General features: G+C 30.8%; 4 protein-coding genes across 4 annotated transcripts, besides 7 other annotated features; 2 read left to right on the top strand and 2 right to left on the bottom strand.

Moving 5' to 3' along the window:
• Positions 1 to 40: 40 nt before the first annotated feature.
• On the bottom strand, positions 41 to 5,214 carry TVAGG3_0497840 (dedicator of cytokinesis family; the record flags this gene model as incomplete). The annotated part of the gene is made up of 1 exon (XM_001306163.2): positions 758 to 5,158. One exon carries the CDS (start codon positions 5,156 to 5,158, stop codon positions 758 to 760), a length of 4,401 nt encoding a protein of 1,466 aa, XP_001306164.2.
• A 1,072-nt stretch (positions 5,215 to 6,286) lies between these two features.
• Positions 6,287 to 7,753, bottom strand: TVAGG3_0497830 (uncharacterized protein; the record flags this gene model as incomplete). Its single annotated transcript, XM_001306162.1, has 1 exon — positions 6,323 to 7,531. The coding sequence occupies one exon, from the start codon at positions 7,529 to 7,531 to the stop codon at positions 6,323 to 6,325; it is 1,209 nt and encodes a 402-aa protein (XP_001306163.1).
• Positions 7,754 to 7,775: 22 nt separating this feature from the next.
• On the top strand, positions 7,776 to 9,533 carry TVAGG3_0497820 (protein ubiquitination; the record flags this gene model as incomplete). The annotated part of the gene is made up of 1 exon (XM_001306161.1): positions 7,799 to 9,532. One exon carries the CDS (start codon positions 7,799 to 7,801, stop codon positions 9,530 to 9,532), a length of 1,734 nt encoding a protein of 577 aa, XP_001306162.1.
• Positions 9,534 to 9,591: 58 nt separating this feature from the next.
• Positions 9,592 to 9,686: a mobile genetic element.
• A 3,585-nt stretch (positions 9,687 to 13,271) lies between these two features.
• Positions 13,272 to 14,312: a mobile genetic element.
• An 894-nt stretch (positions 14,313 to 15,206) lies between these two features.
• Positions 15,207 to 15,413: a mobile genetic element.
• A 2,797-nt stretch (positions 15,414 to 18,210) lies between these two features.
• Positions 18,211 to 20,334: a mobile genetic element.
• TVAGG3_0497780 (MULE transposase domain-containing protein) lies at positions 18,941 to 19,994 on the top strand (the record flags this gene model as incomplete). Its single annotated transcript, XM_051236465.1, has 1 exon — positions 18,941 to 19,994. A coding segment is annotated over one exon (1,054 nt), but the record flags the coding sequence as incomplete, so codon positions are not given.
• A 979-nt stretch (positions 20,335 to 21,313) lies between the features above and the next one.
• Positions 21,314 to 21,531: a mobile genetic element.
• A 1,493-nt stretch (positions 21,532 to 23,024) lies between these two features.
• Positions 23,025 to 23,072: a mobile genetic element.
• Positions 23,073 to 24,103: 1,031 nt separating this feature from the next.
• Positions 24,104 to 25,343: part of a mobile genetic element that runs on past the window's edge.

Below are 25,343 nucleotides of genomic sequence, written 5' to 3'. Positions count from 1 at the left end.
TGAACTGATATGAAAGAAAGAGAAGATTTCTACAAAACTTTTTGAAATTCGATTCTATTTGGTTCATTGCCAAACAATAGCAAAGTATAACGCTTCGTATCGAAGGAAATTGTTTAAACTCATATAAAAATTTATTATGTTTATGATCGCCATAATTTTCCTTTTCATCACAAAACTAATGGTTGACTTTTCATCTTCATCTTAATTGTAAGCCATATCTCTCTGAGAACTTTAAACCATGACCTAGTCTTTTTTGTTTTGACTTGGTGCACAACTAAGGGGAGTTTTTTTTCCCATATTTAGAATTTCATTCATTCTAATATTAAAAGAGATATAGTTGCGAATTGTGCCATTCAAATCTGACGTTGGAGTTTTATTGTGAATTTGCATTGCCTCACTCACATTTCATCTTTAATTAATACTCCAAGTAAACTGCTGGACAAAAGGCGTAAGTATTCAATTTTAATTACATCCACTGAGCAAAAGGTCTTCACTCCAGAATACTCAGAATGCAAAAGATAGTCAACAAAAGGTGTCCCTCAGTTTACGTAATATTTTTTTTCATTCATTCTGAAAATTCCATCTTGAACATTTTTGATGCAGAAACAGATACTTTAATTTTCTTTTAAATCGAGAATGGTTGTGTTGATACCTTATAGTCTAAATATGATAGAAAACACACACAACATCTCATATATTTATAAAAAAAAATCAAATTAATTTTATAGACGTAAAAAAATTAAATATTTTTTTAATATTATTTCAAGAAATCAGCCAATTTTCCGTATAATTCATCATAACTAGTCTTTGCAGCTTCGAACGCCTTTGCGAATGTTGCGTTAGTTATATCTGCAGCCTGTTTTAGATCTTCAATTCTTCTGTTAATAACACCAAGTAAATTCTTCACCAAATTCTTGAATTCGTCGCATAATTTCTTCTGTGTCGGATTCTGTTCCATATAATTTGCACTCAAATACTGATTTGCAGCCTCAATGATTCCTCTCTTTCCTAAAGCGCCAATAGAACCATTCAAGTGTAGCAAATCCAAATTGATGTCCTTCATCGATGTACCAGAGTTTTCATCAGCATTTAGTTTGGAAGTTTCCTTGATAACTTGCAAACAAATAGCTTCAAGAGGACTGACTTTCTTCCTTATGTTTTCGCTGATTATGCATCTAGAACAAGGACTTGGGAATGTTGTAGCCGTGTGATGGAATTCCTGAGTGAAATCTTTATCATTCACCTTCTGTAGTTCTGCCTTGAATATGTAAGGATTCTTCGATTCCTCCCATTTAAGAAGGAACTCAGGCTTATTCGTGTCTGGATGATAAAGAACGTCTTTTTCGACTTCTTCCGTTACAGGGAAAACCATGTCAATGGAAATGAACAATCTCTCCTTGCCAGCATTCGCTTGGATGTTGCAAGCCCTGTCAATCACCACGGCATCGGGGAAAAGTGTCTTCATCTCTGTCAAAAATTCAGCGTAAGGAACGGTTGAAGGCCGACGATAAATGTACGTTTTTCCAGCTTCTTCCACTTTTGAGACTCCTCCGAAAGAAACTCTGTAGTACTTGGAGTAGTTTCTTTGTCCGGACAACATGTTCTTGTAGATCTGGCTCTCGAGAGTATAGAGCTCAGGAAGAAGCTCGTAATGACGGAATTTGTTCACAACTTTTTCTCTGAAAGTTTTCAGGACATCTATGCCGTATTCGTCGAGGGATTCTTCGGCAAAGAGGTTGAGGACTTTACGGAGAATCTCAATCCATAACAATCTGCCGTTTTTAGGTTCGAATCCGGGTATCGAAATTTTCTCATCGTTGGAGATAGGAATTTCGTCAAGAATCTGAAGGAGTGTGAACGCCTGTTCTATCTTTGACTTGTAGAACTCGTTCAATTGCGCAACTTGTGCAAGATTTTGGATAATAATTTCTTTTGAACCGAGAGATTTACCTAATTCTACGAGTTTGAGGTAGGACTCGATCAGTAAATACTGGTTCGGCTTCGTCTGCTGCAATCTTGTAGACTTTATCGTTGACAAAGCTGAGATACAAAGTTCGCCCAGCTGTTTGTGCTCGTTCTTGTATGGTGTGAATATCTTTGAGATGTTGGAGAAGTGCGGGAGGTTGGAGTACTGCTTCAAAACAGGGAGAATCATGGTAATTAACTGAGGATTCTTCAATTTCTCTTGGAACATCGCATCGATGATGGTAAAGAACATCTTCCTGAGTGACTCCGACTGATAATATGAGTACGCGTGGAAGATATGGCCGAATAAAGCGTCAGATGCGATTTGAGAAGAGGGAAGTTCAGTTAAAAGGTCCGAAAGAACACTGAAATTGGCACCAAAGCCATATGTCTTCTGCTGGATCTGCAAATCAAGTGGAATTCCGGCTGGAGTTGCGGCCAAATAAGCGGATTCGAGGCAAACCTTGAAAATATCCATCATCGCTTCAGGATCTTTGGCCTGGCTCTTCATGAGAACGTTCAATCTCGATTTGTTCTCTTGAAGGAAGAAAATTGTAAGGAATAACCTCAATTTCGGTTCAATAACAGGAGAAGAAAGGGATTTCATAGCAGATTCTATAGGGATGTTCTTCGGGAATTGATAAATGAGTGATAAAATGAAGAATTGGACCTCCATTTTATTAGTTTTTTCACAATAGTTCGAAATGATGTCGAAAAAATCAAGAGGATATGGGTTACGAGATGTGAAATAGATTGTAGCCAACGCATCGATGATCTTTTGCTCCATCTTAGGGTCATTTGCGATCAAATTGATGTCAGTTTTGAAAACAGGTCTCAAAACAGACATAGCGCTTGCTTCATTCCACATTGTTGATGACGCTAAGCCATTAATTAAATTAATTTTGAGATCTAAAATTTCTTGAGGGCTGTCACTTTTTAGTTCACCCATAGAATTGTAAATTTCTAAGAAAATTGTGGCAACTTGTTGGTAATTGTAAACTTTTGTGAGGAATTCCATGATAACATGGATATTCGAAATGAGCTTGTTGATCAGCTGGTTTGGTACATCTTTATCAGTGATGAATTGCGAGATTCTCTTGATAATTGGGCCAATTTTGTTGGCAAACAATGGTTTGGAGCCTCCTTTAGCGGAATCGAAGAGGGAAATACAGAATCCAACAATAAATGGAAGGGCCAGGAAGGTCTGGTTGTAAGTTGGATCAGATTTACGGTCAGGTGCAGTTAATTTCGTAGTTTCTGCAAGGATTTGGTTATAAGCCGCCTTGTAATTACTTGCATCGGCCTTCTCTTGTGTTAATTCGGTATTTATGTACTCAAACAATACACTTTGGTAATTATCTGCTTTTATATCTCCGTAAACCTGATAACAGAGTCGGAAGAACGAATCCAGAGCGTATTGTGTCTCTTCTGTGTTTCCGACTATGAGAGTACAGATTTGTTCGAAGATTTTCTTTGAAAATAATATCCAAACTCCGGCTTTCAAAGTTTGAAGAGCTTGGAGGTTCGGAATAATCGGAGTACCTGGTCTGCAGTACAACAAAGCGTTGATATCTTTGTTCGGTGCAAAGTTCACTGAGTTAATTATCGAATTAATTGTAAGAGTACCGATGGGTTTTCCTGCTTTAGCTGTATCGAGGTTGAAATCTTTGATTTCTTGTGCCGATCCTTTGTAAGAAAGTGGGAAAATTTGGTAATTTCCGTCTCCAAGGATTTTTACAGCTCCGTTCTGATCAGTAAGCTTGATTACTGATTGGCCGAATGCCGATAATGACTTTCCGATATGTCCTGTGCGCTGGAATTCGATGCAAAGGTATAAATTGTCCAATTTCGAAGTGTAATTAGAGATATCGGTAGTAACTACTTCATCGAGAGTGAGTTCCTTTTGTCCTTTGATGACCAATGAGTGCCATTCTGTTTCTGTGTAAGCTGATTTCGGATCAACTTGGATTTTCTTTGGCAAAATCGGGAGGAATTTGTTTGTTGAAGCGTCAAGCATTCTGACTATGTACATGAATGAGTTTCTGCTGGCGTCCTGCTCGATATTGACAAATCGGAACGTCAATGAAGATCTGTTGAAGTTAAACGAAACGATACTTGGTAATTTGTATGGCATGACCGTAAATGTGTTCTTCGCAGAGTTACTTTGGATCATATCGTATTCGCCATTGAAAGCTGTACAGTCAAGACTGAAAGCAATTGAATCGTGGATTAAATTATGAGGTGAAATGGCAATGGCTGTATGGAGATTAGGGTGATAATCGTTACCGTAAGCGTAAGCAGTGCATTGTGAAGTAATAGACTTTTCGTAAGGGTTTGAACGGAACTTGAGCTGAGCGCTAGCACATGCGCGAGGTATTCTCTGCTCTGGTTGGTCTTTTGTAGCTGCTTTGATGTTATCAATAAAAATGACTACGTATAATGGAGAATTAAAGATATATTCATCGAGTTGAATGAACTGGAGATCAACTTCAGGACGTTCTGGTGTTAATATAGTTGAAAATTGTTGAGATGCCCAAGGAGAATAATTAATATGTCCAGAATAAAGGGCAAAACGGAATTGCTGGGGTTGTACAAGGTTTTTTATATTAACATGTGCTGCGATCATGACGTGCTCTGTTGGTTTTGGTTTGTGTGATGGGATAAAGGCGCATCTGGATAAATAGTGGTCTAAACCCCAGGAAGAGATTGTTTGCGGGGAATAGTTTCCACAGCGGAAGGTATCTGGAAGACCTAATGCATCACGGATGTTTTTAATCTTCAAACCAAGCGATGTATGTCCAAATTCTATAAATTGTTCTTGATTTTTATCTTCAAAACTCTGATAAATCTGAACAATTTCTTGGATGGAGTCAAAAACTTGCAGGACATATGATGCTGGAAGGGTAGCGTACTGTTGTAAAGCGACATTTAAAGTCAAATATGAATCGTAAATCAAAAGGTCTTCTGGCATTGCTAAATATTGTTTATTATTAATAGCAGGTAATTTACGGAAATTTGCACAAACTTTCGGGAAAATTCCTGAACGTTGTGTGTTCAAATTTGTACCAAGAAACCAATCATTAGTTTCTTCGAAGATTTCGATGGGATCGCCCGCTAAAACAGACATTTGCTTTGGGCCACTCGCAATATATGTATGGTGAATGACCGCAACGCCATGAGTAGTTTTCCACATTTGATATCACTTTTTTAATTGAATCGTTGGATTCAAAAAATAAGAGTCATTTATCATTCAAAGACTAGTTTCAAAAATCTATTTGTCATTTTATTATTCAATTTGTAACAGGTGTCAAATTTTTCTGACAAACCATTTCAATTTTTGAAATATAAAATTTTTGATTTCCCATAATAATTATTCAACACATCATGCTTAACATTTTCGCAAAATTTGAATAAAAAATCATATGATTTGGATTCATGTAAGCATATTCAACTACAATGGAATTACATCAAATGCAATTTGGTTTGTTAGGTTGTTTAATGATTTAATAACTTTCTTCAAAATTTGGTGAAATTTCAAATAATTAGACTCATAAATTGAAACATGATGAGGAAAAATGATTCTATCTTTTGGCAGAGCTGAAAATATGTGAGGTCGATACATTAAAGTCTTATTTGAGAAGATCATGAAACTTACTTCCCAAATTTTTTAGTGAAAAATTTCTAGTTCCCATAAAAATGGGAATTGTTCAGGCTGATATTATGCAATTCTCCCTTCTTTGACTTCGTTCTAGCAATCTTTGCTTGGAGCTTTGTAAGGAGATGATATTTGTTTCCATTTGTTCCGACAATTGATCTCAATTGCTTGAAGAATTAGAAAAAAAGTATTTCATTTGAACATTATTAACTCTATACAATTTCTTCGATGAACTTTCATCCTGAGCACCTCAAAAATATTGTTAAAAGCATTCAAAGATGAATTCGGAAAATGCATTTTAGGCAATGTACTTCATTTATTGTGGCTGTGATAAAGAATTAAAGTATAATTGTGTATCTACTCCACTCATTCGTGCATTCATAAATAGTCAACTTGGGGCTAATAAAGACATTCAATGACTTCAAGATTACCGTTTCTTGATGCCCGAACTAGCGAAGTCCTTCCTTCATTATCCTTTAATTCTTTATTAGCTCCAATTTAGGTATCTTTTACAACAATTTCATGATGATCTTTTTCTGATGCATTAATAGGTGGAGTCCTTCCATCATAATTTTTGTAACTTTATTAGCTCCAACAACTCAATAAACTCTAGTATTTATTTTGAGTTCATCAAATACTAATGAAACAAAATCTTATTTAATATGCACTATAAATAAACATATCTTTAAACAAACAAACAATTTAAACGTAAAATCTGTCTTGCATTTCCTGCTGAAGGATTTGTATCAGAGCTTTAAGATCAGTTACTTCATTTTCTAAATATTCAACTCTAGAAGCTAAATCTTTTTCTTCTTTCTTTACAGGTTTTGATTGAATGCTAACAGATTCTTCATCCAAATCGCAAAGAATTAAATCATCATTAGGAATACTGATCATTGATATGTGATCCTTGTTTATGGAAGGTTTGTCGATCAAATCGTCAAAATTATCCAAATTATTTTCTTCTATCGATTTCCTTCTAAGGCTCTGCTTCTTAACAGAAATAACGTCATCAAGATTATCTGTAGCATCAAGGGAATTTGATGTATGAGGAATTGCATCGATTTTCTGTTCAATATCATCAGAATGGACGTCAACAACGCTTGACCCATCATTGAGATCTATTTTGGCCGTATCTATTGATGATCTTCTTGGATTTGAATCTTCTTTTAGTTGAATTTGGAAAATTACAGGGGAATCAATATTAATTTGCAGCTTTGGCTTGGTGTTGGTTTCAAGTTTAACTTCATTTAATGAACTAGAAGCTGTAATTCTTGTTTCAATATTATTTACAATTTTCATCACTTCTGTTTCAGTTTGTAAGAATGATTCCGTATCTATTGATGATTGTTCACTCTTAACTGATGTATTATCACTGTTATTGGATATAGATTTCCGAGTAAAAATCGGAATTCTTGTTTTCTTTGGAGAAGTTGGCGTTTTTGGATGTTTTTCAGTAGGTGATTGGATAGGAGTAGGCTGTTTTTTGTTTGGAGCATTTTCTATTGTGATATTCGGAGGTTTATTATCGTTGACTTTTTTCGGCGATTCGACATTAGTTGGAACATATTCCTTTTCTGGTGTTTCTTCAAATTGAAATGAACTTTTCGGAGACTGACTCGTGTTTTCTGATAAAGAATAATTAAAAGATTGATTTTCTTTAATTTCTTGTAGTTTGATTAAATGTTCTGCTAACTGTTGGGCTACTAAATAATCTTCTTTTTCAATTGCTAATTCATGCCTTTCATGCAAAATTAATTCAATTTTTGGAATTGCAGATGGTTTTATTGCTTCCAATTCACAACCATCAAGTAAAGAATCAACTACTGCATTTAATTTGGTTCTTTCATTAGCAGTTAAACTTACTTTTGGTGAAGATTGATTTGAATTTGATGAATTTAACTCTGACATATTAGAAAGAGTAGTTAAATGTTTATCTATTTTAGCTAATAATTCTTGGTCATTACTTATAAAAGCTTTCTTTCTTCTTTTTCGCAGTGATAATCGAATTTGTTGAATTTGATCAAGAGTTAAATCAGAAGGAATGTCATCATTTGCTAGTATATCATCCACAAGTAATGATTTGTCCTTCTGTTGTTTAGTTTTTGTCCGATTTTTACGCTTCAAAATAAGTTTATAAAAAAAATTTATAACGCTTTTACAAAATCTTAGGAAAAAATGGATTTTCAGCAGGTCGGCACTGACCCAATATCATTCAACACAAGTATCACACGCGTTAATGCAAGGCCTCTGATTCATACATCTAGAAAAATCCAAAGAATTTTCAGTATTAAAGCAGATGAAAAAGATGAAGTCGAAATGAACATTGATTGCCCATTTCCAGAAGAAGTGTTTCAGTTGTTTGCACTGATGTCAGCTCAAGACAGACCAGAATTTAAGATACATAATGTTTTTAAAATTTTATGCGTTGCAGATTACTTTGAAAACTATGAACTCAAGCAAAAAGCAATGGAATTCGCCAGAAAACAAGTTGAACCTCAATACTGCGTTGAAATTTTCAATCATTACGTTAAAATTAACTGGAGATGGCTAGAACCATTTTATGAATTGTTCGCACTTGACATTACAAAGTACATTGAAAGAGAAGACTTTGCACTGATAGATATTAATCATTTAGTTAGAATTCTCCATAGAAATGAAATTCAACAATTGCCTCCAGAAACAATCACTAGATTTGCAATAGCAGAAATAGAAAGGTACAAACGTCCTGATGCCGTCAAAATGATTAACTTTACAACACTTGATGAACGAAATATCAGAAAAATTTCAGAACTTTTACAGAACCATGGCTTCAAAGGTCATGCATACATGGTATATTCCATCCTTAAGATGAGAAAATCATATCCTACTGACAATATTCCTACACAGCTCTTACTTAAGTGCCCATTCAAAGGTAATTACTTTAATGGTATTTTTTCAAGCCTCAAAGAGACCACGAAGTCTAAAAATCTTATTCTTGATGGAATTATTTCATTTAATTCGAGTTCAAATGATCCATTGTCAATTGTCGTTCCTTTAGCACAAAGAAAGTGGTGTTCATCGGATAGAAAAGAATGTAGTATCATGTTCAACCTCCAGAAGTGTCGTGCTGTCGTTACTGGTTATCGTATCAGATCATCTTATGACAGATTCCCTCTTGGCTGGAAAGTTGAAGGCTCTACGGATGGTGGAGATAGTTGGTATTTGATTGACGCTAAGAAAGACTGTTATGATATCGCAGAACCAAATAAAACTAAAATTTATAACATTGATGCTTCATATATTGAAGAATTCAATGTTATAAGGATCACACAAACCCAACCTAATATCGAAGGTACCAACGTTTTTGCTTTAAACCATTTCGATATTTACGGTACATTAATAACAGGAACAGAATCCGAAACTTTTGGTATTAATGAAGACATGGTATATAATAATGCTATATTATCTTCTTTAAATGAGCGAAACATGCTTTTGGCGACATCATCTGCAAATTCTCCACATTTACTCTTAGAATACTATAGATTTGAACCTTGGCAATCCATGGAAGAAGATGAAAATCCAGCTCTTACATTTGATTTCAAGTCTCATAGAGTAAATTTAATCGGTTACCTTTTGAGAACTTCAAATCTCCCTGCGAACGGTGGAAATCCAATATCATGGGATTTCCTTGTTGGAGATACTCTTGAAACAATGAGAGTTGTCCATTCTGTTAGAGATAATTATAATCTTGACTCTCCTTACTTCTTCATGTATTTCTCAATTGCCAATCCAATCAATAGATACTTTAGATATGTCCAATTTAAGATGATTGGTCCAAATTCAATTGGAACAAACATGTTAACTCTCGATGCAATAGAATTCTACGGAGACCTCTTAACTTCAATGGGTGAAGAGAGATGTATGAAATAAAGCTTTATTTATCTGTTTGATTTTAATTTGGAAAATTGATTTTGCAATTTTTTTTTCTTGAGGTTTTTTGTGATGCGAAAAATGTCGTTCGCTCATATATCTCTGCATAGAAAAGACTTTTATCGAGCAAGATTTTGGCTGTAAAGACAATTCTATGAAAGAGAGTTTATTATCTTCAATTTTTTTTGGTTATTCATAGATTCATATACTAGGGACACAAATTGAGACGCGAAAAGCAAATTGAGAGGGAAAAACCTTTCAAAATTTTGTAAACTTTTAAATTTTATCCCAAAAATCGCGTTCCTATTTTTGACCTATTCAATTAATAATTTTAGTTTAAATAAAAAATAATTGTTTAGTCTAACAACGACATTATTTTGGAATAGGAAACAAGACGATTTAAAGACTTCAAATTTTTTCAGTTCGTTATTTTGGTGATACACAAATAAAATTAGAATCTATTCTATGTGTCTTATAGAATTTTATATAAAAAATGAATTTAAAATTTTCTGAGGGCCAAACTTTTCCGCGAATATTAGATATTTGTAAGTGTTAATGTTCAAAATGGTGCTAATGTTTTACATTAATCAATATTATAGCAAGTATTTGATTAGAAATTTTCTGAGGAGAAACTCGCATTTCGAAATATTGAGATTTTTTATGATTCTCCAACAAAAATAAATTTGTTGTGTATCATGATAGTTTATTCTATCACCAATTTCGTTCACAAGATTTCTGAAGATTATTGCATTTCTTGAAAAGTTGAATATTTTCACTACCTGAGCGTGAAATACTTTTTTAGAACTGTAGTAATAGATAAAATTCATGTTTTGATGACAAAATCCTCAACATTAGCATGAGAGAAAAAAATTATGAGAATTTTTAAGGGTGCGCTCCGAGGATTACGGTTTTTTATCCTCCCAAAAAAATATGAAAAAAATCCTTGTACTTTTGGTACCTTGAAGTTGAAAAAAATTAGGAAAAAATCAACTCGAGGCCATATTATTTGGATACAAGGGACAGTTATTCTCCTGCATGTAAACTTGCTCAAACCATTTCTTTGACCAAGATGCAAGTTTAATCTCATCAAACGATTAGTTTAACGCGATAACCAACAAGTACACTCGTTTGTATCCTTACATGTAATACTAATTACACACACAGATGTTAATTATTCGTTAATTACAAAACAAATTATGAGTAATTTTTATCAAATTGTCTCGATATCGAAGATCATACTCCGAGCATTGATATGTTGTATAATGTTTTTATAAAGATCTCATTACTTTTATTTTTTATTGAATTTTTAATTTTTTTGGAAATGTAGATAAGTAATTAGCCTAATGAAAGAAACAAAGAATAGTTTTCTTGTAATAGCACTAAATAATGATATTTTATTCATTACAATACTACACGAAGATTAGCAAAAATAAATTCTACCAATTTCCGTGTAATAAGAAAGGAAAATATTTGTAATTTTATGTGACATTTGAATTGAGATGATTCTTGTCAAAAAACGACGAATACATTAAAATGTAATTTCGAAAATTATGTTAAATTCTAAATTTATTGAGCAAATTAAAACCAAGATCCTCTATACATCAAAGTGTTTAACAAGTTTGTTTGGCGTGACTACGCATTGAACTGAATTTCAACAAAGTTAAATATAAAAAGAGGATTAAAAATTGAATATCTCTTTCAAAAGTGCTCATTGAAAAAATATATGTATAAAAAGGGTAGATTACATATACCAATAGTATGTTAATGATATTTTTCGCATTAATTTTCAACAAAATCAAATTTTCAACCTCGGAGCGCAGGGCATGTTTTTTCAAAATTTTCGAGTCTCTCAATTGCTTTTTCGACGGATATTGAATTTTTCTGAATTTAAATAATATAAATAGCATATAGGTACATAGTATAATGCAATGGAAAGGAAAGAATTGAGAAAAATCACGATTTGAGAACTTTAAAATTTTCTCCATAGGAAAAAAAAGAAAAAATTCGATTTTTTTTGATCTCGGAGAAAAGTCAGTGAATATCAAATGATAGAGTATAGTTTTTATTCTTATATATCAGATCATTATTGGTATTCTATTTTCATCTTTACTTCTAAAAAATCATTTGAGGAAATGCCAATTTTTGGTCATCATTATTTTTAGGAGGATAAGACTTTTGATAGAGCTCTCAGAAAAAATTGAGCATTTTTAATCCTCGGAGCGCACCCTTAAACGGCCAATATCGATCTTTGCATTCAAGTATAAAATTCTAGAAGCATGATAAACAATCGAAATGTTTCATATATGAATAATAGATCTGAAGCTAAAATAAAAATTCTTTAATCAAATTGGAATATTGCAATTAAAAACTGTGCACTCGCGCATAATTTATAATAACACAGGGATATGTGATATTCAAGGCTATTATTTTTCAATCATTTATAAAAAATTCGGGATGAAACCACATTGATGCCGAATCTGTCATCAAGAACAATAAAAAATTGTATAAAACTAAGATAAAACCATATCTAAGCATTTGTACTTTAAAATGATATCAATTACAAATTGAGATAAACTAAATTATAAAAATTTCGTATTTAAATAATAGAATTGTTATAGCAATAACAACTATCTTATGATTTCATATTAATTTCTAATTAAATCTCTTGAATTTTTGTTTCAAATTTACAATTGGCCAAAAGAACGAAATAGAAAGATAATCTACTATATTTAGGAAATTGAAATTTTATTCTTTAGATTCGAATGTCTTTTGGATTGTTGATAATGTGATGAGAATTTCAAGTTCACATATAGAGATAATTTATTTTACAAAACAAAAATTCTCGGACATACGATTATTTTTGATTCAAATGCTGTTCGGCATTAAAAGCAAAAATAATCATATACCTGAGAATTACACTTTTCCGACATTTTTGTGTCGCTTCGCACCCCTGACAAAACATCGGAAAAGTTTAAATTTTAATGGCTTGAACCAACTCAGAATTCATGCTATCATGTACCAATTTTGGGACCAATTTTTCCGTGGCCCTTTTAGATTCTGTTAGAAAGACCAGAATGTCTTGTCCGTTCTAACTACATGCTTCAATTATGCAAATTCAATTTCAGATTATCTTTTGGAAACTAACAATTTCTTTTTCCACGTCATGATTGAGGTCACCGCGGCCTTCCCTTACGCGCTTTCTTCCTTATTAGAAAGTTTATGAAGTTTACATATTGTCACCTTATACAAATTATCGATTCAATAGTGTAATTCAATAATTCTTTTTCATTCAAAATTCTGAAACCTAAAAAAATATATTACCACTTTTTCATAGGATTTGTAAAAAAAGTGAGTTAAAAAAGAGACTTTTTATTCTAAAATAAATATAGAATTTTAGCCTGCTACATAGGCCATTTGAAGAGTGTAGGATTGGCTTAAGTTGGAAAATCGGGCGAATCTAGGATAATATTTACGAATTACAATCCGAATAAGCTTGAATCGGATAATACTCGGTTGGTAGGATGTAGGGATGACGCTGGATTCTTACCTAGTATGTTGTAATAGGAAATTTTAATGGATTAGTTAAGATAATGATCACAAATTCATGAAATTTTCAAAGCGGTTTGATCGTCATTGGTTTTTAAAAATTTGTATTTTTACTAATAAAAGAGTTATAAATATAAATAGTGACAATTTTTTGAGAGGCTTCGCCTCTCAAAAAATAATTGATCAAATTTAAGGGTGCACACGAAAGGATCATGTAAACTTCAGAATTTAGAACCTTATTTTTAGGCATTATCTTGGCTACCTATTTAGGCTCGAAAAGCAAAAAATATCAAAAAATACAACTTGACTCCATTATGACCCTTTCATGGAGGTAGTTTTTATCCGCTAGTATTTTCCCTTTGAATCTCTTTACAATTCGAAATCAAATTCAAACCTCAGTAGAAGAAAGGAAGAATCGACTTACTACGGTTGTAATACGAATAAATACATATCTTTAATTATTTTTATTTACATAATAATTGTTTGAAGCTCATATTCCATCAAATTTTTAAATAAAAACATTAAAATGTTGAAAATGTTCATATATTTTAATAGGGTTTTGGCACTTTATTGAGGAATTACTACATACATAGTCGAACTGAACTTGATATTTTGAAATTTAAATTATTTATCAAAATTAAAATTTAACTTGAAATTTATAATTATTTAGTCATATTTTGCATAATTCTAAGTAGATTTTGTAAAAAATCAAGAAAGAAAAATTTTAACGTGCTTTATTTTTTCTTTTTTATAATAATACATATTATTATATAATTAACATGTTCATAATGTTTCACCCTTTCAAAAATATAATCCTCCTCCTCTCAAATAAACGTACATACGGGTGGCCTCTTTTTTCAAAAAATTAAAATTTGAAATTTTGGGCTCAAATATTAGAGATTTTTTCAACCTTCAACGATATATGTTGTCTATATCAGACCTCCTTTCTTTTTGATACTTAACATTGTTCCTAAATCTTAGTCGTTAAGGCTGTTCTGAAAATATTTTTTTTTCGAAAAAATTCGAAAAAAATTCTTAAAATTCAAAAATCCCTTAATTCCTGAGGATTTTGGAAAAAAGTTTTTACATGAACATGTGTATATTATATGAAGTATATTGATAAGGTAAAAATCAAATTTTATTGCATATTCATCGAGAAAATAAACTAACGAATCCCTCAAAATTGAGAGGGTAATCCTCCTCCTCTCAAATAAACGTACATACGGGTGCACCCTTAATAAAGTGTGGGGATAACATAGTTATGCATGTTCCCGAATTTTGAAGGAAAAAGAATTCCAATATATATACCACTTTTTCAGAGCTTTAGCTCTGAAAAAGTGGTATATATTTTAAATATTATTGAAGTTTACATATTGTCACCTTTTGACCCTCATCAAAAATTTTGGTTTAATTGTAAAGTTTTCATAGTGTCACCTTATATAAAATTATGTTTAATTGAATCGATTAATTTGTGAAGTTTGAAAAGTCTGTACAGACTTACAATTAACTACGGTTCTCATACAAAATCACTAACAAAGATGGTGTAAACTTAGAGGTAGGGCAACGATAGAAAATTTTTGGAAAAAAAGTTCGGAGATCTTAAACGTATCATATTCCCTGCATGGTTTGGTATCTTCCGCCATGCGTTGTGCCAAACATATTGACACATTCCAATAATTAATTTATGGTATGAGTCACAGAGTTAGATTATAAAAAGAAAGTAAATAATTGCAATTAGAAATCATATATGTCGGAAATCAAATGTTGATGAGCAGGAACCTTTTACTCATCATCAAAGAGATAAATCACTAAAGATTTGTATACATTAACATTTGATATTTGGTGCTCGAAAACTGTCTGATGGGACTCCTCCAAAATGAACCAATCTATCGCTGAGGACCAAATTAGATGATGTGGATGGTGTATTCTCTAATTCTAACTTAGGAAGAATGGGAACAAAACGAATGACGACAACAACATGTCAAACATAGATTAAATATCTATGAATCAATAAAGTATACGTGCATTGAAGGTGATAACGATCACTTGAGGCTTATAACTCTTTGACTAAATTATGCAATAATTAAATATAATCATTTTTATATTTTTATACTGATAGTAATGAGAGGTTATCGATTTTGTAATTTAATCGTCGTCGTTATCGATTTTGTAATTTAATCGTTATCGTCTTTTTCTAAACGTGCATTTTTACATTAAAAGCAATGCAACTCCAAAATTAATTGGTATTTAGACTTTAATTAGGTGCAGACAAACGAAATGCAGTCCAAATATTTTGGTGATATATGAATTACATAAATTTAGGGAAATTGAAATTATATCTTTTTAAATTTTTAGGAAAACAGATTTATAGAATTGTTTAAGTCATCAAAATAATGCAGACTTAGGTCAAAATTTCCAAATTTAATCATTTGCAAGACTTTCAAGCGACTTCAAAATGTCGAAATATAAGTCCAAAAATAAAATTACGATTACAGTCTATCCTCAATTATTATCACGCTAATTATTGAGTGACCCATGCGTTCGTATGTATGTAATACCTTTTAAAAAGGAGATGAGAGAGATAAACTACATTTACAATTTAAATCTGATGTATTTACTTGTTACATTTACAAATGTAAATGTTTCTCGTAATGTTTACATTTTGTAAGTATAACGAATAAAAATGACGCACTTTTTTTACAAAGTCAAATTATGCGATACAACTTTACTTGTTACATTTACAAATGTAAATGTTTCTCGTAATGTTTACATTTTGTAAGTATAACGAATAAAAATGACGCACTTTTTTTACAAAGTCAAATTATTGTTCGATTTTTGCAGCTTGTAAACGATTAATTGTATAAAGCAATTGATATTAGCACGATATAACTGAATAATTCTAATATTGAAATCAAAAGCCCTTAAAATATCATGATATTTTAATTTCATAACAAATCTAGGAGACTATTTGATGAAAACATATCCGATGTGGGTTTTGTTGTATTATATAACTTGTTATTGACTTCTTAGCTTTCCAAATTTTTTTCGATAATGAGAAAACGAATGAAAAATCAACATTTGGTCCATTTAAAATTTGATTCGTTTACATTTTTTTTACTTTTTGAATTTCAATTTATATTTTCCTCAAGAAATACTTTAGATTTTAAGAAACTAAATCATATAATCTACTAAGAAAATATATTAAATCCTATAATACTCAAAGTTTTGTGATAAATCAGATCTTTTTTATTTTACTTTTATTATGTTTTTGCAAACTTAAGGTCCTCACTAGGTAAAACATAATACTCTTTGAAGTTAAGTATTTTCACAAAGAGAGGACCAACAATATCAAAAGATTGAATAAAGATTTGTATTATTTTATTTATTTTTAAGAACATGTTTAAGAACCCTCATTATCTCCACGAATATTGCATATTTTTCTATTCTAAGACCACCAAAATTACGTTTTAATATAGAAAATAACATATTTATGTGATGCTAAAGTCGAAGTCCTTAAAAAATTAGTGTTAAACATCCTATTGTTAAATAAATTTTAGATTTTGAAGTTTATCATTTCGAATAATGAAATATAAACAATACAAATTTTCTGTCGTTTCGAGATTCATAAATGATCGGAATCTTCCAGCTCCGACTGAAATAGAACTTTCGGAAGCTAATTTTCAAGACGAATCTTCTTTATTAAGATTTATTTTGGATATCCCTAAGGATTTAAGCTTTTCCATTGACTCATATTCAATGAATCTTTTGATACATTTCATTATCGAGCAATCTACACAAAATGAAACAATATTAAAATTCACAATTCAAAATATCACTTCTTCGAATATCTTTCAAATAGATTTGATACTACTGGAAAATTTATTCGAATATTTATCGCATTATATTAACCAGATTTTTTTTTCATTTTTTCATTAAAATTAATTCATTTTAAAGCTTTAGATAACATACAATACCTTTATTTATCAACATTTTCCGATCAATATGATGAGATATTACGTTTCATAAGCAGCAGTGACAATTCTCTCTATATCATCGATACATTTATTGCTTTGATTAAAAACAATATTCTTGACGTTGAATTCTTCCAAAACGCAGTTTTACTCAAGAAAGAAATTTTTTCTAGTATTATTGAGTACGAAAATCAATATTCAACTTATGCAATTGCAAATTTCTTTACAAAATTATTAAAATATTACCCAGGATATGCAACTGCTCTTCCATGTTCGGATATACTAATATCAAATTATTTCAACTTTTTTAATGACGTGAATTCAATTATAAATAACGAAGATTTTGTTTATCTTCTCAAATTTATAGTTTTATTTTATAAAGCAGTCGATATAACATCTGAGATGGCTTTAGAATTCATAAAAACACTTGAAATTCTGCGAAGTCTTTCTCCTCACTATTCATTTACAGAGTATGTAGTTCAGGGGTATTATTGTGTACTTCCTCTTATACCCATGCAAATTTCATCTACCGATTTTTTAAATTCACATGAATTTTTAATTAATTATGCAATTGAGAATTCAAATCTTCACAAATATTTGAAATTATATTCCAGATGTTTCCGCAGATTTGATAGCGATGAAATATTCAAAAATGTTTTTCATATCTTAAACCTTGTAGAAGTTACAACAGAATATTTATCAGAAAATCAGGATCTTTCTGAGAAACAGATCTTTATTTGCAACGATATCCTAACGAGGGTTAATTTAATTTAATTTTTATTTTTTATTTCAAGTTTGAGTAAACTTTCAAGATAATCTATATAAGCCTTTTGATGTTCTTCATCTAGATTCTTGTTTAATATGTGATGAATTTGATTTTTTTTTGAAAATTCAAGATAAAATTCTTTTTTATCTTGATCAACAACATGAACAATTCGAGTACAGCGTAACATTTCATCAATATTTTCTGTTTTCTTCGTTTCTAGATATTTTTCAAATATTTCTTGCGGAATCTCATTTTGATATACCCATTTATTTTTTTCCGGATGCTGATCTTTGTACTTAACGAAATATTGCTTGACTATTCGCTCAGAAACAACATATTCGATCTCTTTTCTCTTTCTCATTGAATATTTGTGACACTTTTGAATTCAATCAAATCAAAAATATTTGAAATTGCTAGAATTTTTTTCTTTCTCATGAATATTTGAAATGACTCAAAAGGAAAACTCGTTCGATTCAATTCAATTTTGAATCAGAATTTTTTAAGGACCAATAAATCAAATTATGTTAAGAAAATCTTTTTTTAACTCAGAGTATCAAAAGTACGTTAAACCTTCAATTTTATCTCATGTCGGAAAGCGAACCGACAATAGTGGAAGAGAATCAAACTATATCAGTATCCATCCAAGCTATTGTTGATGAAGAAAAAGGAGATGGAGCTGATATGCTGATTTAATTCAAAATGAATTGAATTCCGTAAAAAATTGAAATATAGAATGGAAATACCTGAAAATCCCCAATTCCAATTCTCAAGGAAAGATATAGCAAATTAAAATTTACAGATCCTACAGAAGCTGCTATATTTATTGCAAAAGATTCATATAATTCTTTTTATCCATTAAATTTTGAGCAAGGAAAAAAGTTTCGTTGTCCTAACTGCCAATTTTGCATGGAGCTTGTAAAGACTCATGAAAATGGTCAACTTTTCTTCATTCCAGTAATTAAACACGAGCATAGAGCAAAGCAATGCAAGCCGAGTAACAATATACCAAAAATTCTTAAGTTGCAAGCAGGAAAAAAAGTCTATGAATTAGCAAATTCTGATAATGTTCCTCAATGCAAAGAAATTTTTGCAAAAGAATTGAATATTCCCAATGCAACTTATACGATGTTCCATAATATAGTAAATAAACTTAAAGGAACCACAAAAGGGGATAGAATTCAATCTTACAATTATTTCTCAACAATTTTTTCAATCATAAACAAAATCGAACAAGGATTCTGCGAAATGATTTTAGTTAAAGAAGTTAACAATGAAATTGAATTGCATACATTTAAGAAAGGTGATGAATTACCTGAAAATTCAAAAGACTTTCAAATTTATTCATTTATTGTAATTCCTCCAATAACTCATTTTTACATGCAAACACAAGCTTTTTGCGGAATAATTCAAATTGATGGAACGTTTTTATTTTGTATTAAAAAAGGAAACTTACTCATTATTGGTACACCTGCACCAAATAATAGACTTATCCCTATTGCATTTGCATGGTCTGTTAGTGAAAATACGATAACAATTAAGGATATGCTCACTAAATTGAAATCTTTTATTCCACCAAGCAGATTCAAGAATATTTATTCCGATCAAGGTCCGGCAATTATAGCTGCTGTTAGAGAATCAGGCTTTTCTTGCGATCATAAATTTTGCTTACGTCATTTTGCAACAAAAAGGGAATACATCAATGTCTATTCCGAAATTGTTGAAGTCGCTTACGCAGACCATCCTCAAAAACGAATTGACTTGATTAAAAAGTTAGAAACTCGTTTACAAGAGGAATATCCAAACCGCGAAAATAATCAGGATCTCTTTAAGTACTTAGATAGTATTAACCCATTTGAAGGATTCGCTGACTACACCGCTGGCATACTCACAACATCTCTTATTGAATCCCTTAATGCCGAAATTAAAGATAAATGGGATACATATGAACCCGCCGAACTAATTATCCGTCTCATTGAACATGAATTCAATCTTGTTAAAAATGTTTTAACAGGTGATTTTAAATCAGATAATATTATCAAAAATCTAAATGAAACTTTGAAACATTCAGATATGTTTAGCTCGGTATTATATGATCCAATTCAAGAATTATATTATGCAACTTTTGGTCGCTATACATATTGCGTAAAAATTATGTCAGATTCACAATATTCATGCACATGTAAGCACATCGAATTATACGGATTACCTTGTATTCATGTAATCGCCGTATTGAATCACTTTTCGAACAAAAATCTTCTTAAAAATTTGAATGATGCAGTTCATGCTCGCTTCAAATGTTCAGAGTTTATGACTCCTGTGGAAGATTTAATGAAATTTTATGTTGACCAAGCATCTTTAAAAATTCCCGGAATAAATTTCAACCTGGGAGAGATTGAAAAATTAAGGGGAAAAAGGACTAGGATTAAAGCATTTTACGAAAAGTGATGCTGTGTTGTTAGTTATTTATTTACTTTTTTTAATATTTTTTAAAAAAATAAAAGAAAATTCAAATAATTTTGTATCTCCCATGATATATCGACCCACGAGTACTAATGTGGCTATAATTAGAGATTGCAACTCTATTATGATCATAGTCCGGTGATATACAATAAGATTCAAATTTTGAAAGAATTAAATTAATAAAATCCCGGTGAAAAAAATAAAAACAGCTTCTAAAAGTATAGTTATCTTAAAATACGAACTTTAACACAAGTTTTTTGATCCAATAGAAAATTGAATTCTTTGAATAAATAAAATATTTTATGTATTAACATATTAAATTTCCTAATTATTTTTTCTTCTTGGGAAAATTTTTGAATTCGAATAGAAAATTCAATAAATTGAAATTGGGTTGAAAGAATTCTCCATATTAACTTGTCATATATTTCAGATCATATAAATTAAGTTAATTAAATTTTTTAAAAACCTTAATAGGATAAAAAAAAGAATTTACACTCTCTCACTTTGAAAACGTAGAAAATGCCAATCTATTGGTATACATTTTAGTTTTGTTAAGTTTACAAAACAATTACTCTAGATTTTAAAGATTTATCAAGAATTTAGAGAATATCCTTCTCAAAACAACTTCAATAGCGAAGGATTAGTATTGAATCGGATTTGTAACATAATTATAGTACATTACAATACAATTTCTCCGACTTTTAAATATTTTTGAAATATTTACAAAATATGCTCTTTCTATCATCGATACTTTAATACAGAGCAAATTTAGTAAATGTCATCACGTTATTTTTTCATAAATCGTTTTCGAACTTTTGAAATATTTATTTTAAACCAGTTTTCTACATTTAATATGTGAATTATATCAAAAGTAGATGGGCGATACTTGTAAATCTATTTAAACTATTAGTTTGCTATTATTGAAGAACTTTATAATTTTTTTTTCTTATGTATGGAATTAAAGATAATTTTGCGATTCCAACTGGTTTTTCTATATGAGTTAAATATGCCAAGTGAAATTGGACTTGCCAATATTGTAAATTGAAGTATGGACTATATATCGATTTTCATTGATTGATGAATAACTCGGAGTAATGTAATTGTTGATAATGAAAAATAGTTTTCAATTGCTGGTAAGGGCCAATGTATGTTCAATAGCTCCGAAAGCAAAAAATGCACGTTTAGAAAAAGACGATAACGATTAAATTACAAAATCGATAACGACGACGATTAAATTACAAAATCAATAATGACCCGATAGTAATTAATATACTATCCTGCTTAATAAATGGTATGATCAAATTTGTTTGAAAATTTAATTATGTATATGAAACTATGTCTTCTATATAAAAATCAAAATTTTCGGACGAACCTAGATTGAACCTTTATGAAAATCTATCATTTTTGTTAATTGAGTTAATATGAATCTTTTACATATGTATATATAGCATTGATAGCTTATATAATCATGGTTTATTCCATATTAACATATTTTTTCAGTTAAATTTGTTAATAATATCATGTAACAAATTAATTCAAGATTAGAATGTCTACAAAATGCTAACAAATAAGAACAAAATACGATTTCTCGACTTAAATTTTAATATGGAGTAGTTTTTCGTTTAAATCTAATTAAAAATGAATAAAAACTTATCTTGTACTATTTTCATTCAAAGATTTTAATAATGTAAATCATGCATTTTCATAATTCAGTACAGTTCTTTTTAGAATTAAAGTTGATGAGGATGATATTTGTGATTTAAAATAATTTGTTAATGTTCACCTTTTATTCATCACCTTGTGGTATGCCCTAAAGCAATAGCATTATCAATTCTGCTGAATTGATCAACTCAAAATTCCAAAAAAATTCAAAATTTCAAAAATGAAATTAAACAATTTGAATTTTCACATGAAAAAATCAATTTCGAAAAAAATTTGGAAAATCAAAGTATTTGATAATTAGTCAAATAATCAATTTACATCGTTTTTACTCATAAAAAACAACTAATTTTTGATTTTGATATCATATTTGATAAATACTCATTCCAGAGTTGACGTAATGTATTAATTATTGTTAGAGATATTGCTTTCGCAGCAAAATTCTTATTTCATGAAAGAAAAAAAAAATAATTTTTTTCCAACAAAAACACGTAAACAGATGAATGGAAACGTACTATATTTTCATAAATGTAGTAATCAGCGTGTCAGTTTTTGTTTATCATGTTCGAGTCAAAATGTATTAACTTGTAATAAGAAATATTCGAAGATTATATGAAGTATTGAGCATTCTTTGTAGAAATATTTGTAATTCATTACTAACATATATAATAAAGTTGTTTTTTTTTCCTTATTGCAATAATTTTGTCTGATTTTAATAACTTTTCATGTATACGAGTTGTGTGAATATGCATCATAATATGCGTAAATATACTTATTTGCGACGAATAATGTGGTTGCATAATGGAGGTGCTAAATTTTGATTTTTAATATGGGGCTTTGGTATGTATAATCATGTTCTTATCTCAACGTAGGAGTATTGGTGCAATATGATTAAAATTTACGAGGTTGATCTTAAATTGAATAATTCTGGAGTATAAATCACAATGCAGCTAATTCTATGTTAAAGATAGATACAGATTGTAGTAATCAATTAGGGAGTACAAATTCATTCTTTCATTTCTGTCGTATTGAGCATAAAGGAAGAGATCATAACCCTAGGAAAAAAAGCCCAAATTTGTCACTTTTCATAGTACGTTAAACTCAATTCGCTCGGCGAATGCCGAGCACACGTACTCATCATTCAACATAATATTCTCATTCTTTGGCTATTATAGTGCCAGACAACACAAGATTTCAAAGAATTACTTGAGTTTTCAATTAATCTTAATCCGATTTTAGATTTATCGAGAACTCCATCATCACAATCACATACTTCAGTGCGGGTAACTACAATTATCCATATACAGAAGGAAGTTCTTTTCGAACAACTCATTTGGAGTCTGTTTTGGAAAGAACTTCTTTCTGTCCGACTTAATTTCATAGTTCCTGATCAACCAAAAGACAGAAACCACACACTATCTACTTAGGAAAGGAGTTCTTTCTAAATCTTCCTTAAATTGAGATTTTATGAGAGATAACCCTTCTATTGCACTTAAAAATGAACATTTTGATATCTTTAGTATCACACATGGTCATATATAGTATTTCATCTACATGAATACATTCATCTTTCGAAGTCTCCCATTTAATGAGAGACTTCGAAAGATGAATCGTTTTATTCATACAACTTTAAATCTCGAACACATTTAGAGAGTGAATATATCATTTTATTCTTGTTTTGAGTTTATTCTGATTCAAAATTGCAGTGAAAACAGAAGTTCACACATCATATCTGAATGTGAGCTCATCTATACTTATACGATCTCAATACCTCCACTCTAAGCATAAGAGGTGAAGTTATATAAAAATTATCAGATGCGTTGAAGTCTCAAAAGTATTGCCTGAATGCTTGTTTCATATTTGTCCAAGTAGTTTCAATGAATAAATGTATTGTTTTTTATAATTTCGATTTATTTTTAGAAAATATTCAATATAACCTTTATTGTGTTATTTACATCTCATAAATTCTCTGTCTAAATCATATAAAAGCGCGTTTTACCCCTATGAATCAAGAAATTCATTCAATATTCATGGTATATTTATTAAATTTATACGATTTACTAATAATCAATATTATATCCTCATAAACAGCAATATATTTTGGTAATCTATGATAATCATATACAATATTTGAAATCAAATTTTCATTAGTTTAGGTTCCTTGTTAATTATAGATCCAAGGTGATGTGATTTTTGCATCCCTGGGATGGACGATACACCCAAAGTGTCACCTTTTTGGGATAACATGAATTTGAAATATCATGAGAGTTCTGCAAACCATATGCACAATATCTATTCAGCCTGACTTCTTGTATATATGAGTTAGACTTCTTAAATATTGTGCTTGAGGCGATATAAGCATTTCCGAGATTACCATCGTGCTCTATAGTATGCTACTTCTCCCTGGTTCTAGCTCAGTTCCAAGGATATTGGCGTTCAAGGATTTGGCAAGGTCCTTCCGAATTCTCTCATTCGATGAGAGATTTCGGAAGAATCTTGCCTTAAAGTACTCCAACTCTTGTTCTTTTGTTCCTAAATAGTGAGAAAAGTTATTTGACTACTTAAGGTAGAGATTATCCGAGGTCCCTCATTTGATGAGAGGCCTCGGATAATCTCTGCCTTAAAATTGTACACTTGTAGTCCATGAGAGTGTAAGTATACATTGATAGGACAGCTTTCTTCTGAAGTCTTAGATTTGATGAGAACCTCAGAAGAAAACTGTCCTATTTTATAGTAAAAGGAGTTTCAGGAGCTCCAAAGCTCCCTTTCGTAAGGATTAGGAGCTTTGGAGCTCCTGGTTCGTAGATGTGTTTCGCATCTTTCATCAGCAAAGGACATTTACCATCTGGGACTCTGTTGATGGAGACTCAGGAGCTCCAAAGCTCCCTTTAGTAAGGATTAGAAGCTTTGAAGCTCCTGGTTCGTAGACGTGTTTCGCATCTTTCATCAGAAGAGGCCCAAATGGTAAATAGCCTCTGCTGATGAGCTTCAGGAGCTCCAAGGCTCCCTCTCGTAACGATTAGGAGCTTTGTAGCTCCTGAAGGTAAGGTAGGATTGCTCTGATCTCTAATCAGTAGATGCCATGCCTCATTATGAACTCTACTGACAAGAGATCAAGAGCTCCAAGGACTCCCTTTTGAGTTAGTGGCGTTCTCACCATTTAGTAGGATTGCTGATCCTACTAATGAAGTGATCACTTAGTATACGTTTTGAATAAATTGAATTTTTTTTAGAATTTAGTATTTTTTATAGACATCATATGTATATTATAAATACATAAATATATTCTTTAATTCAAAAAATTCAATTCGGTTTTGGGATGGGTATCCCAGCCCCAAGTATTCAATTTTATTCAATTTTTTAAGAATTTTGGGTTGGGATGCCCAGACCAAAACAAGCTTTATATTTT

This window comes from Trichomonas vaginalis, chromosome II, assembly GCF_026262505.1.
Source record: "Trichomonas vaginalis G3 chromosome II, whole genome shotgun sequence".
Lineage (NCBI taxonomy): Eukaryota > Parabasalia > Trichomonadida > Trichomonadidae > Trichomonas > Trichomonas vaginalis.
Note: the sequence above shows the minus strand (reverse complement) of the source record. Positions and strands in the feature narration are given on the sequence as shown.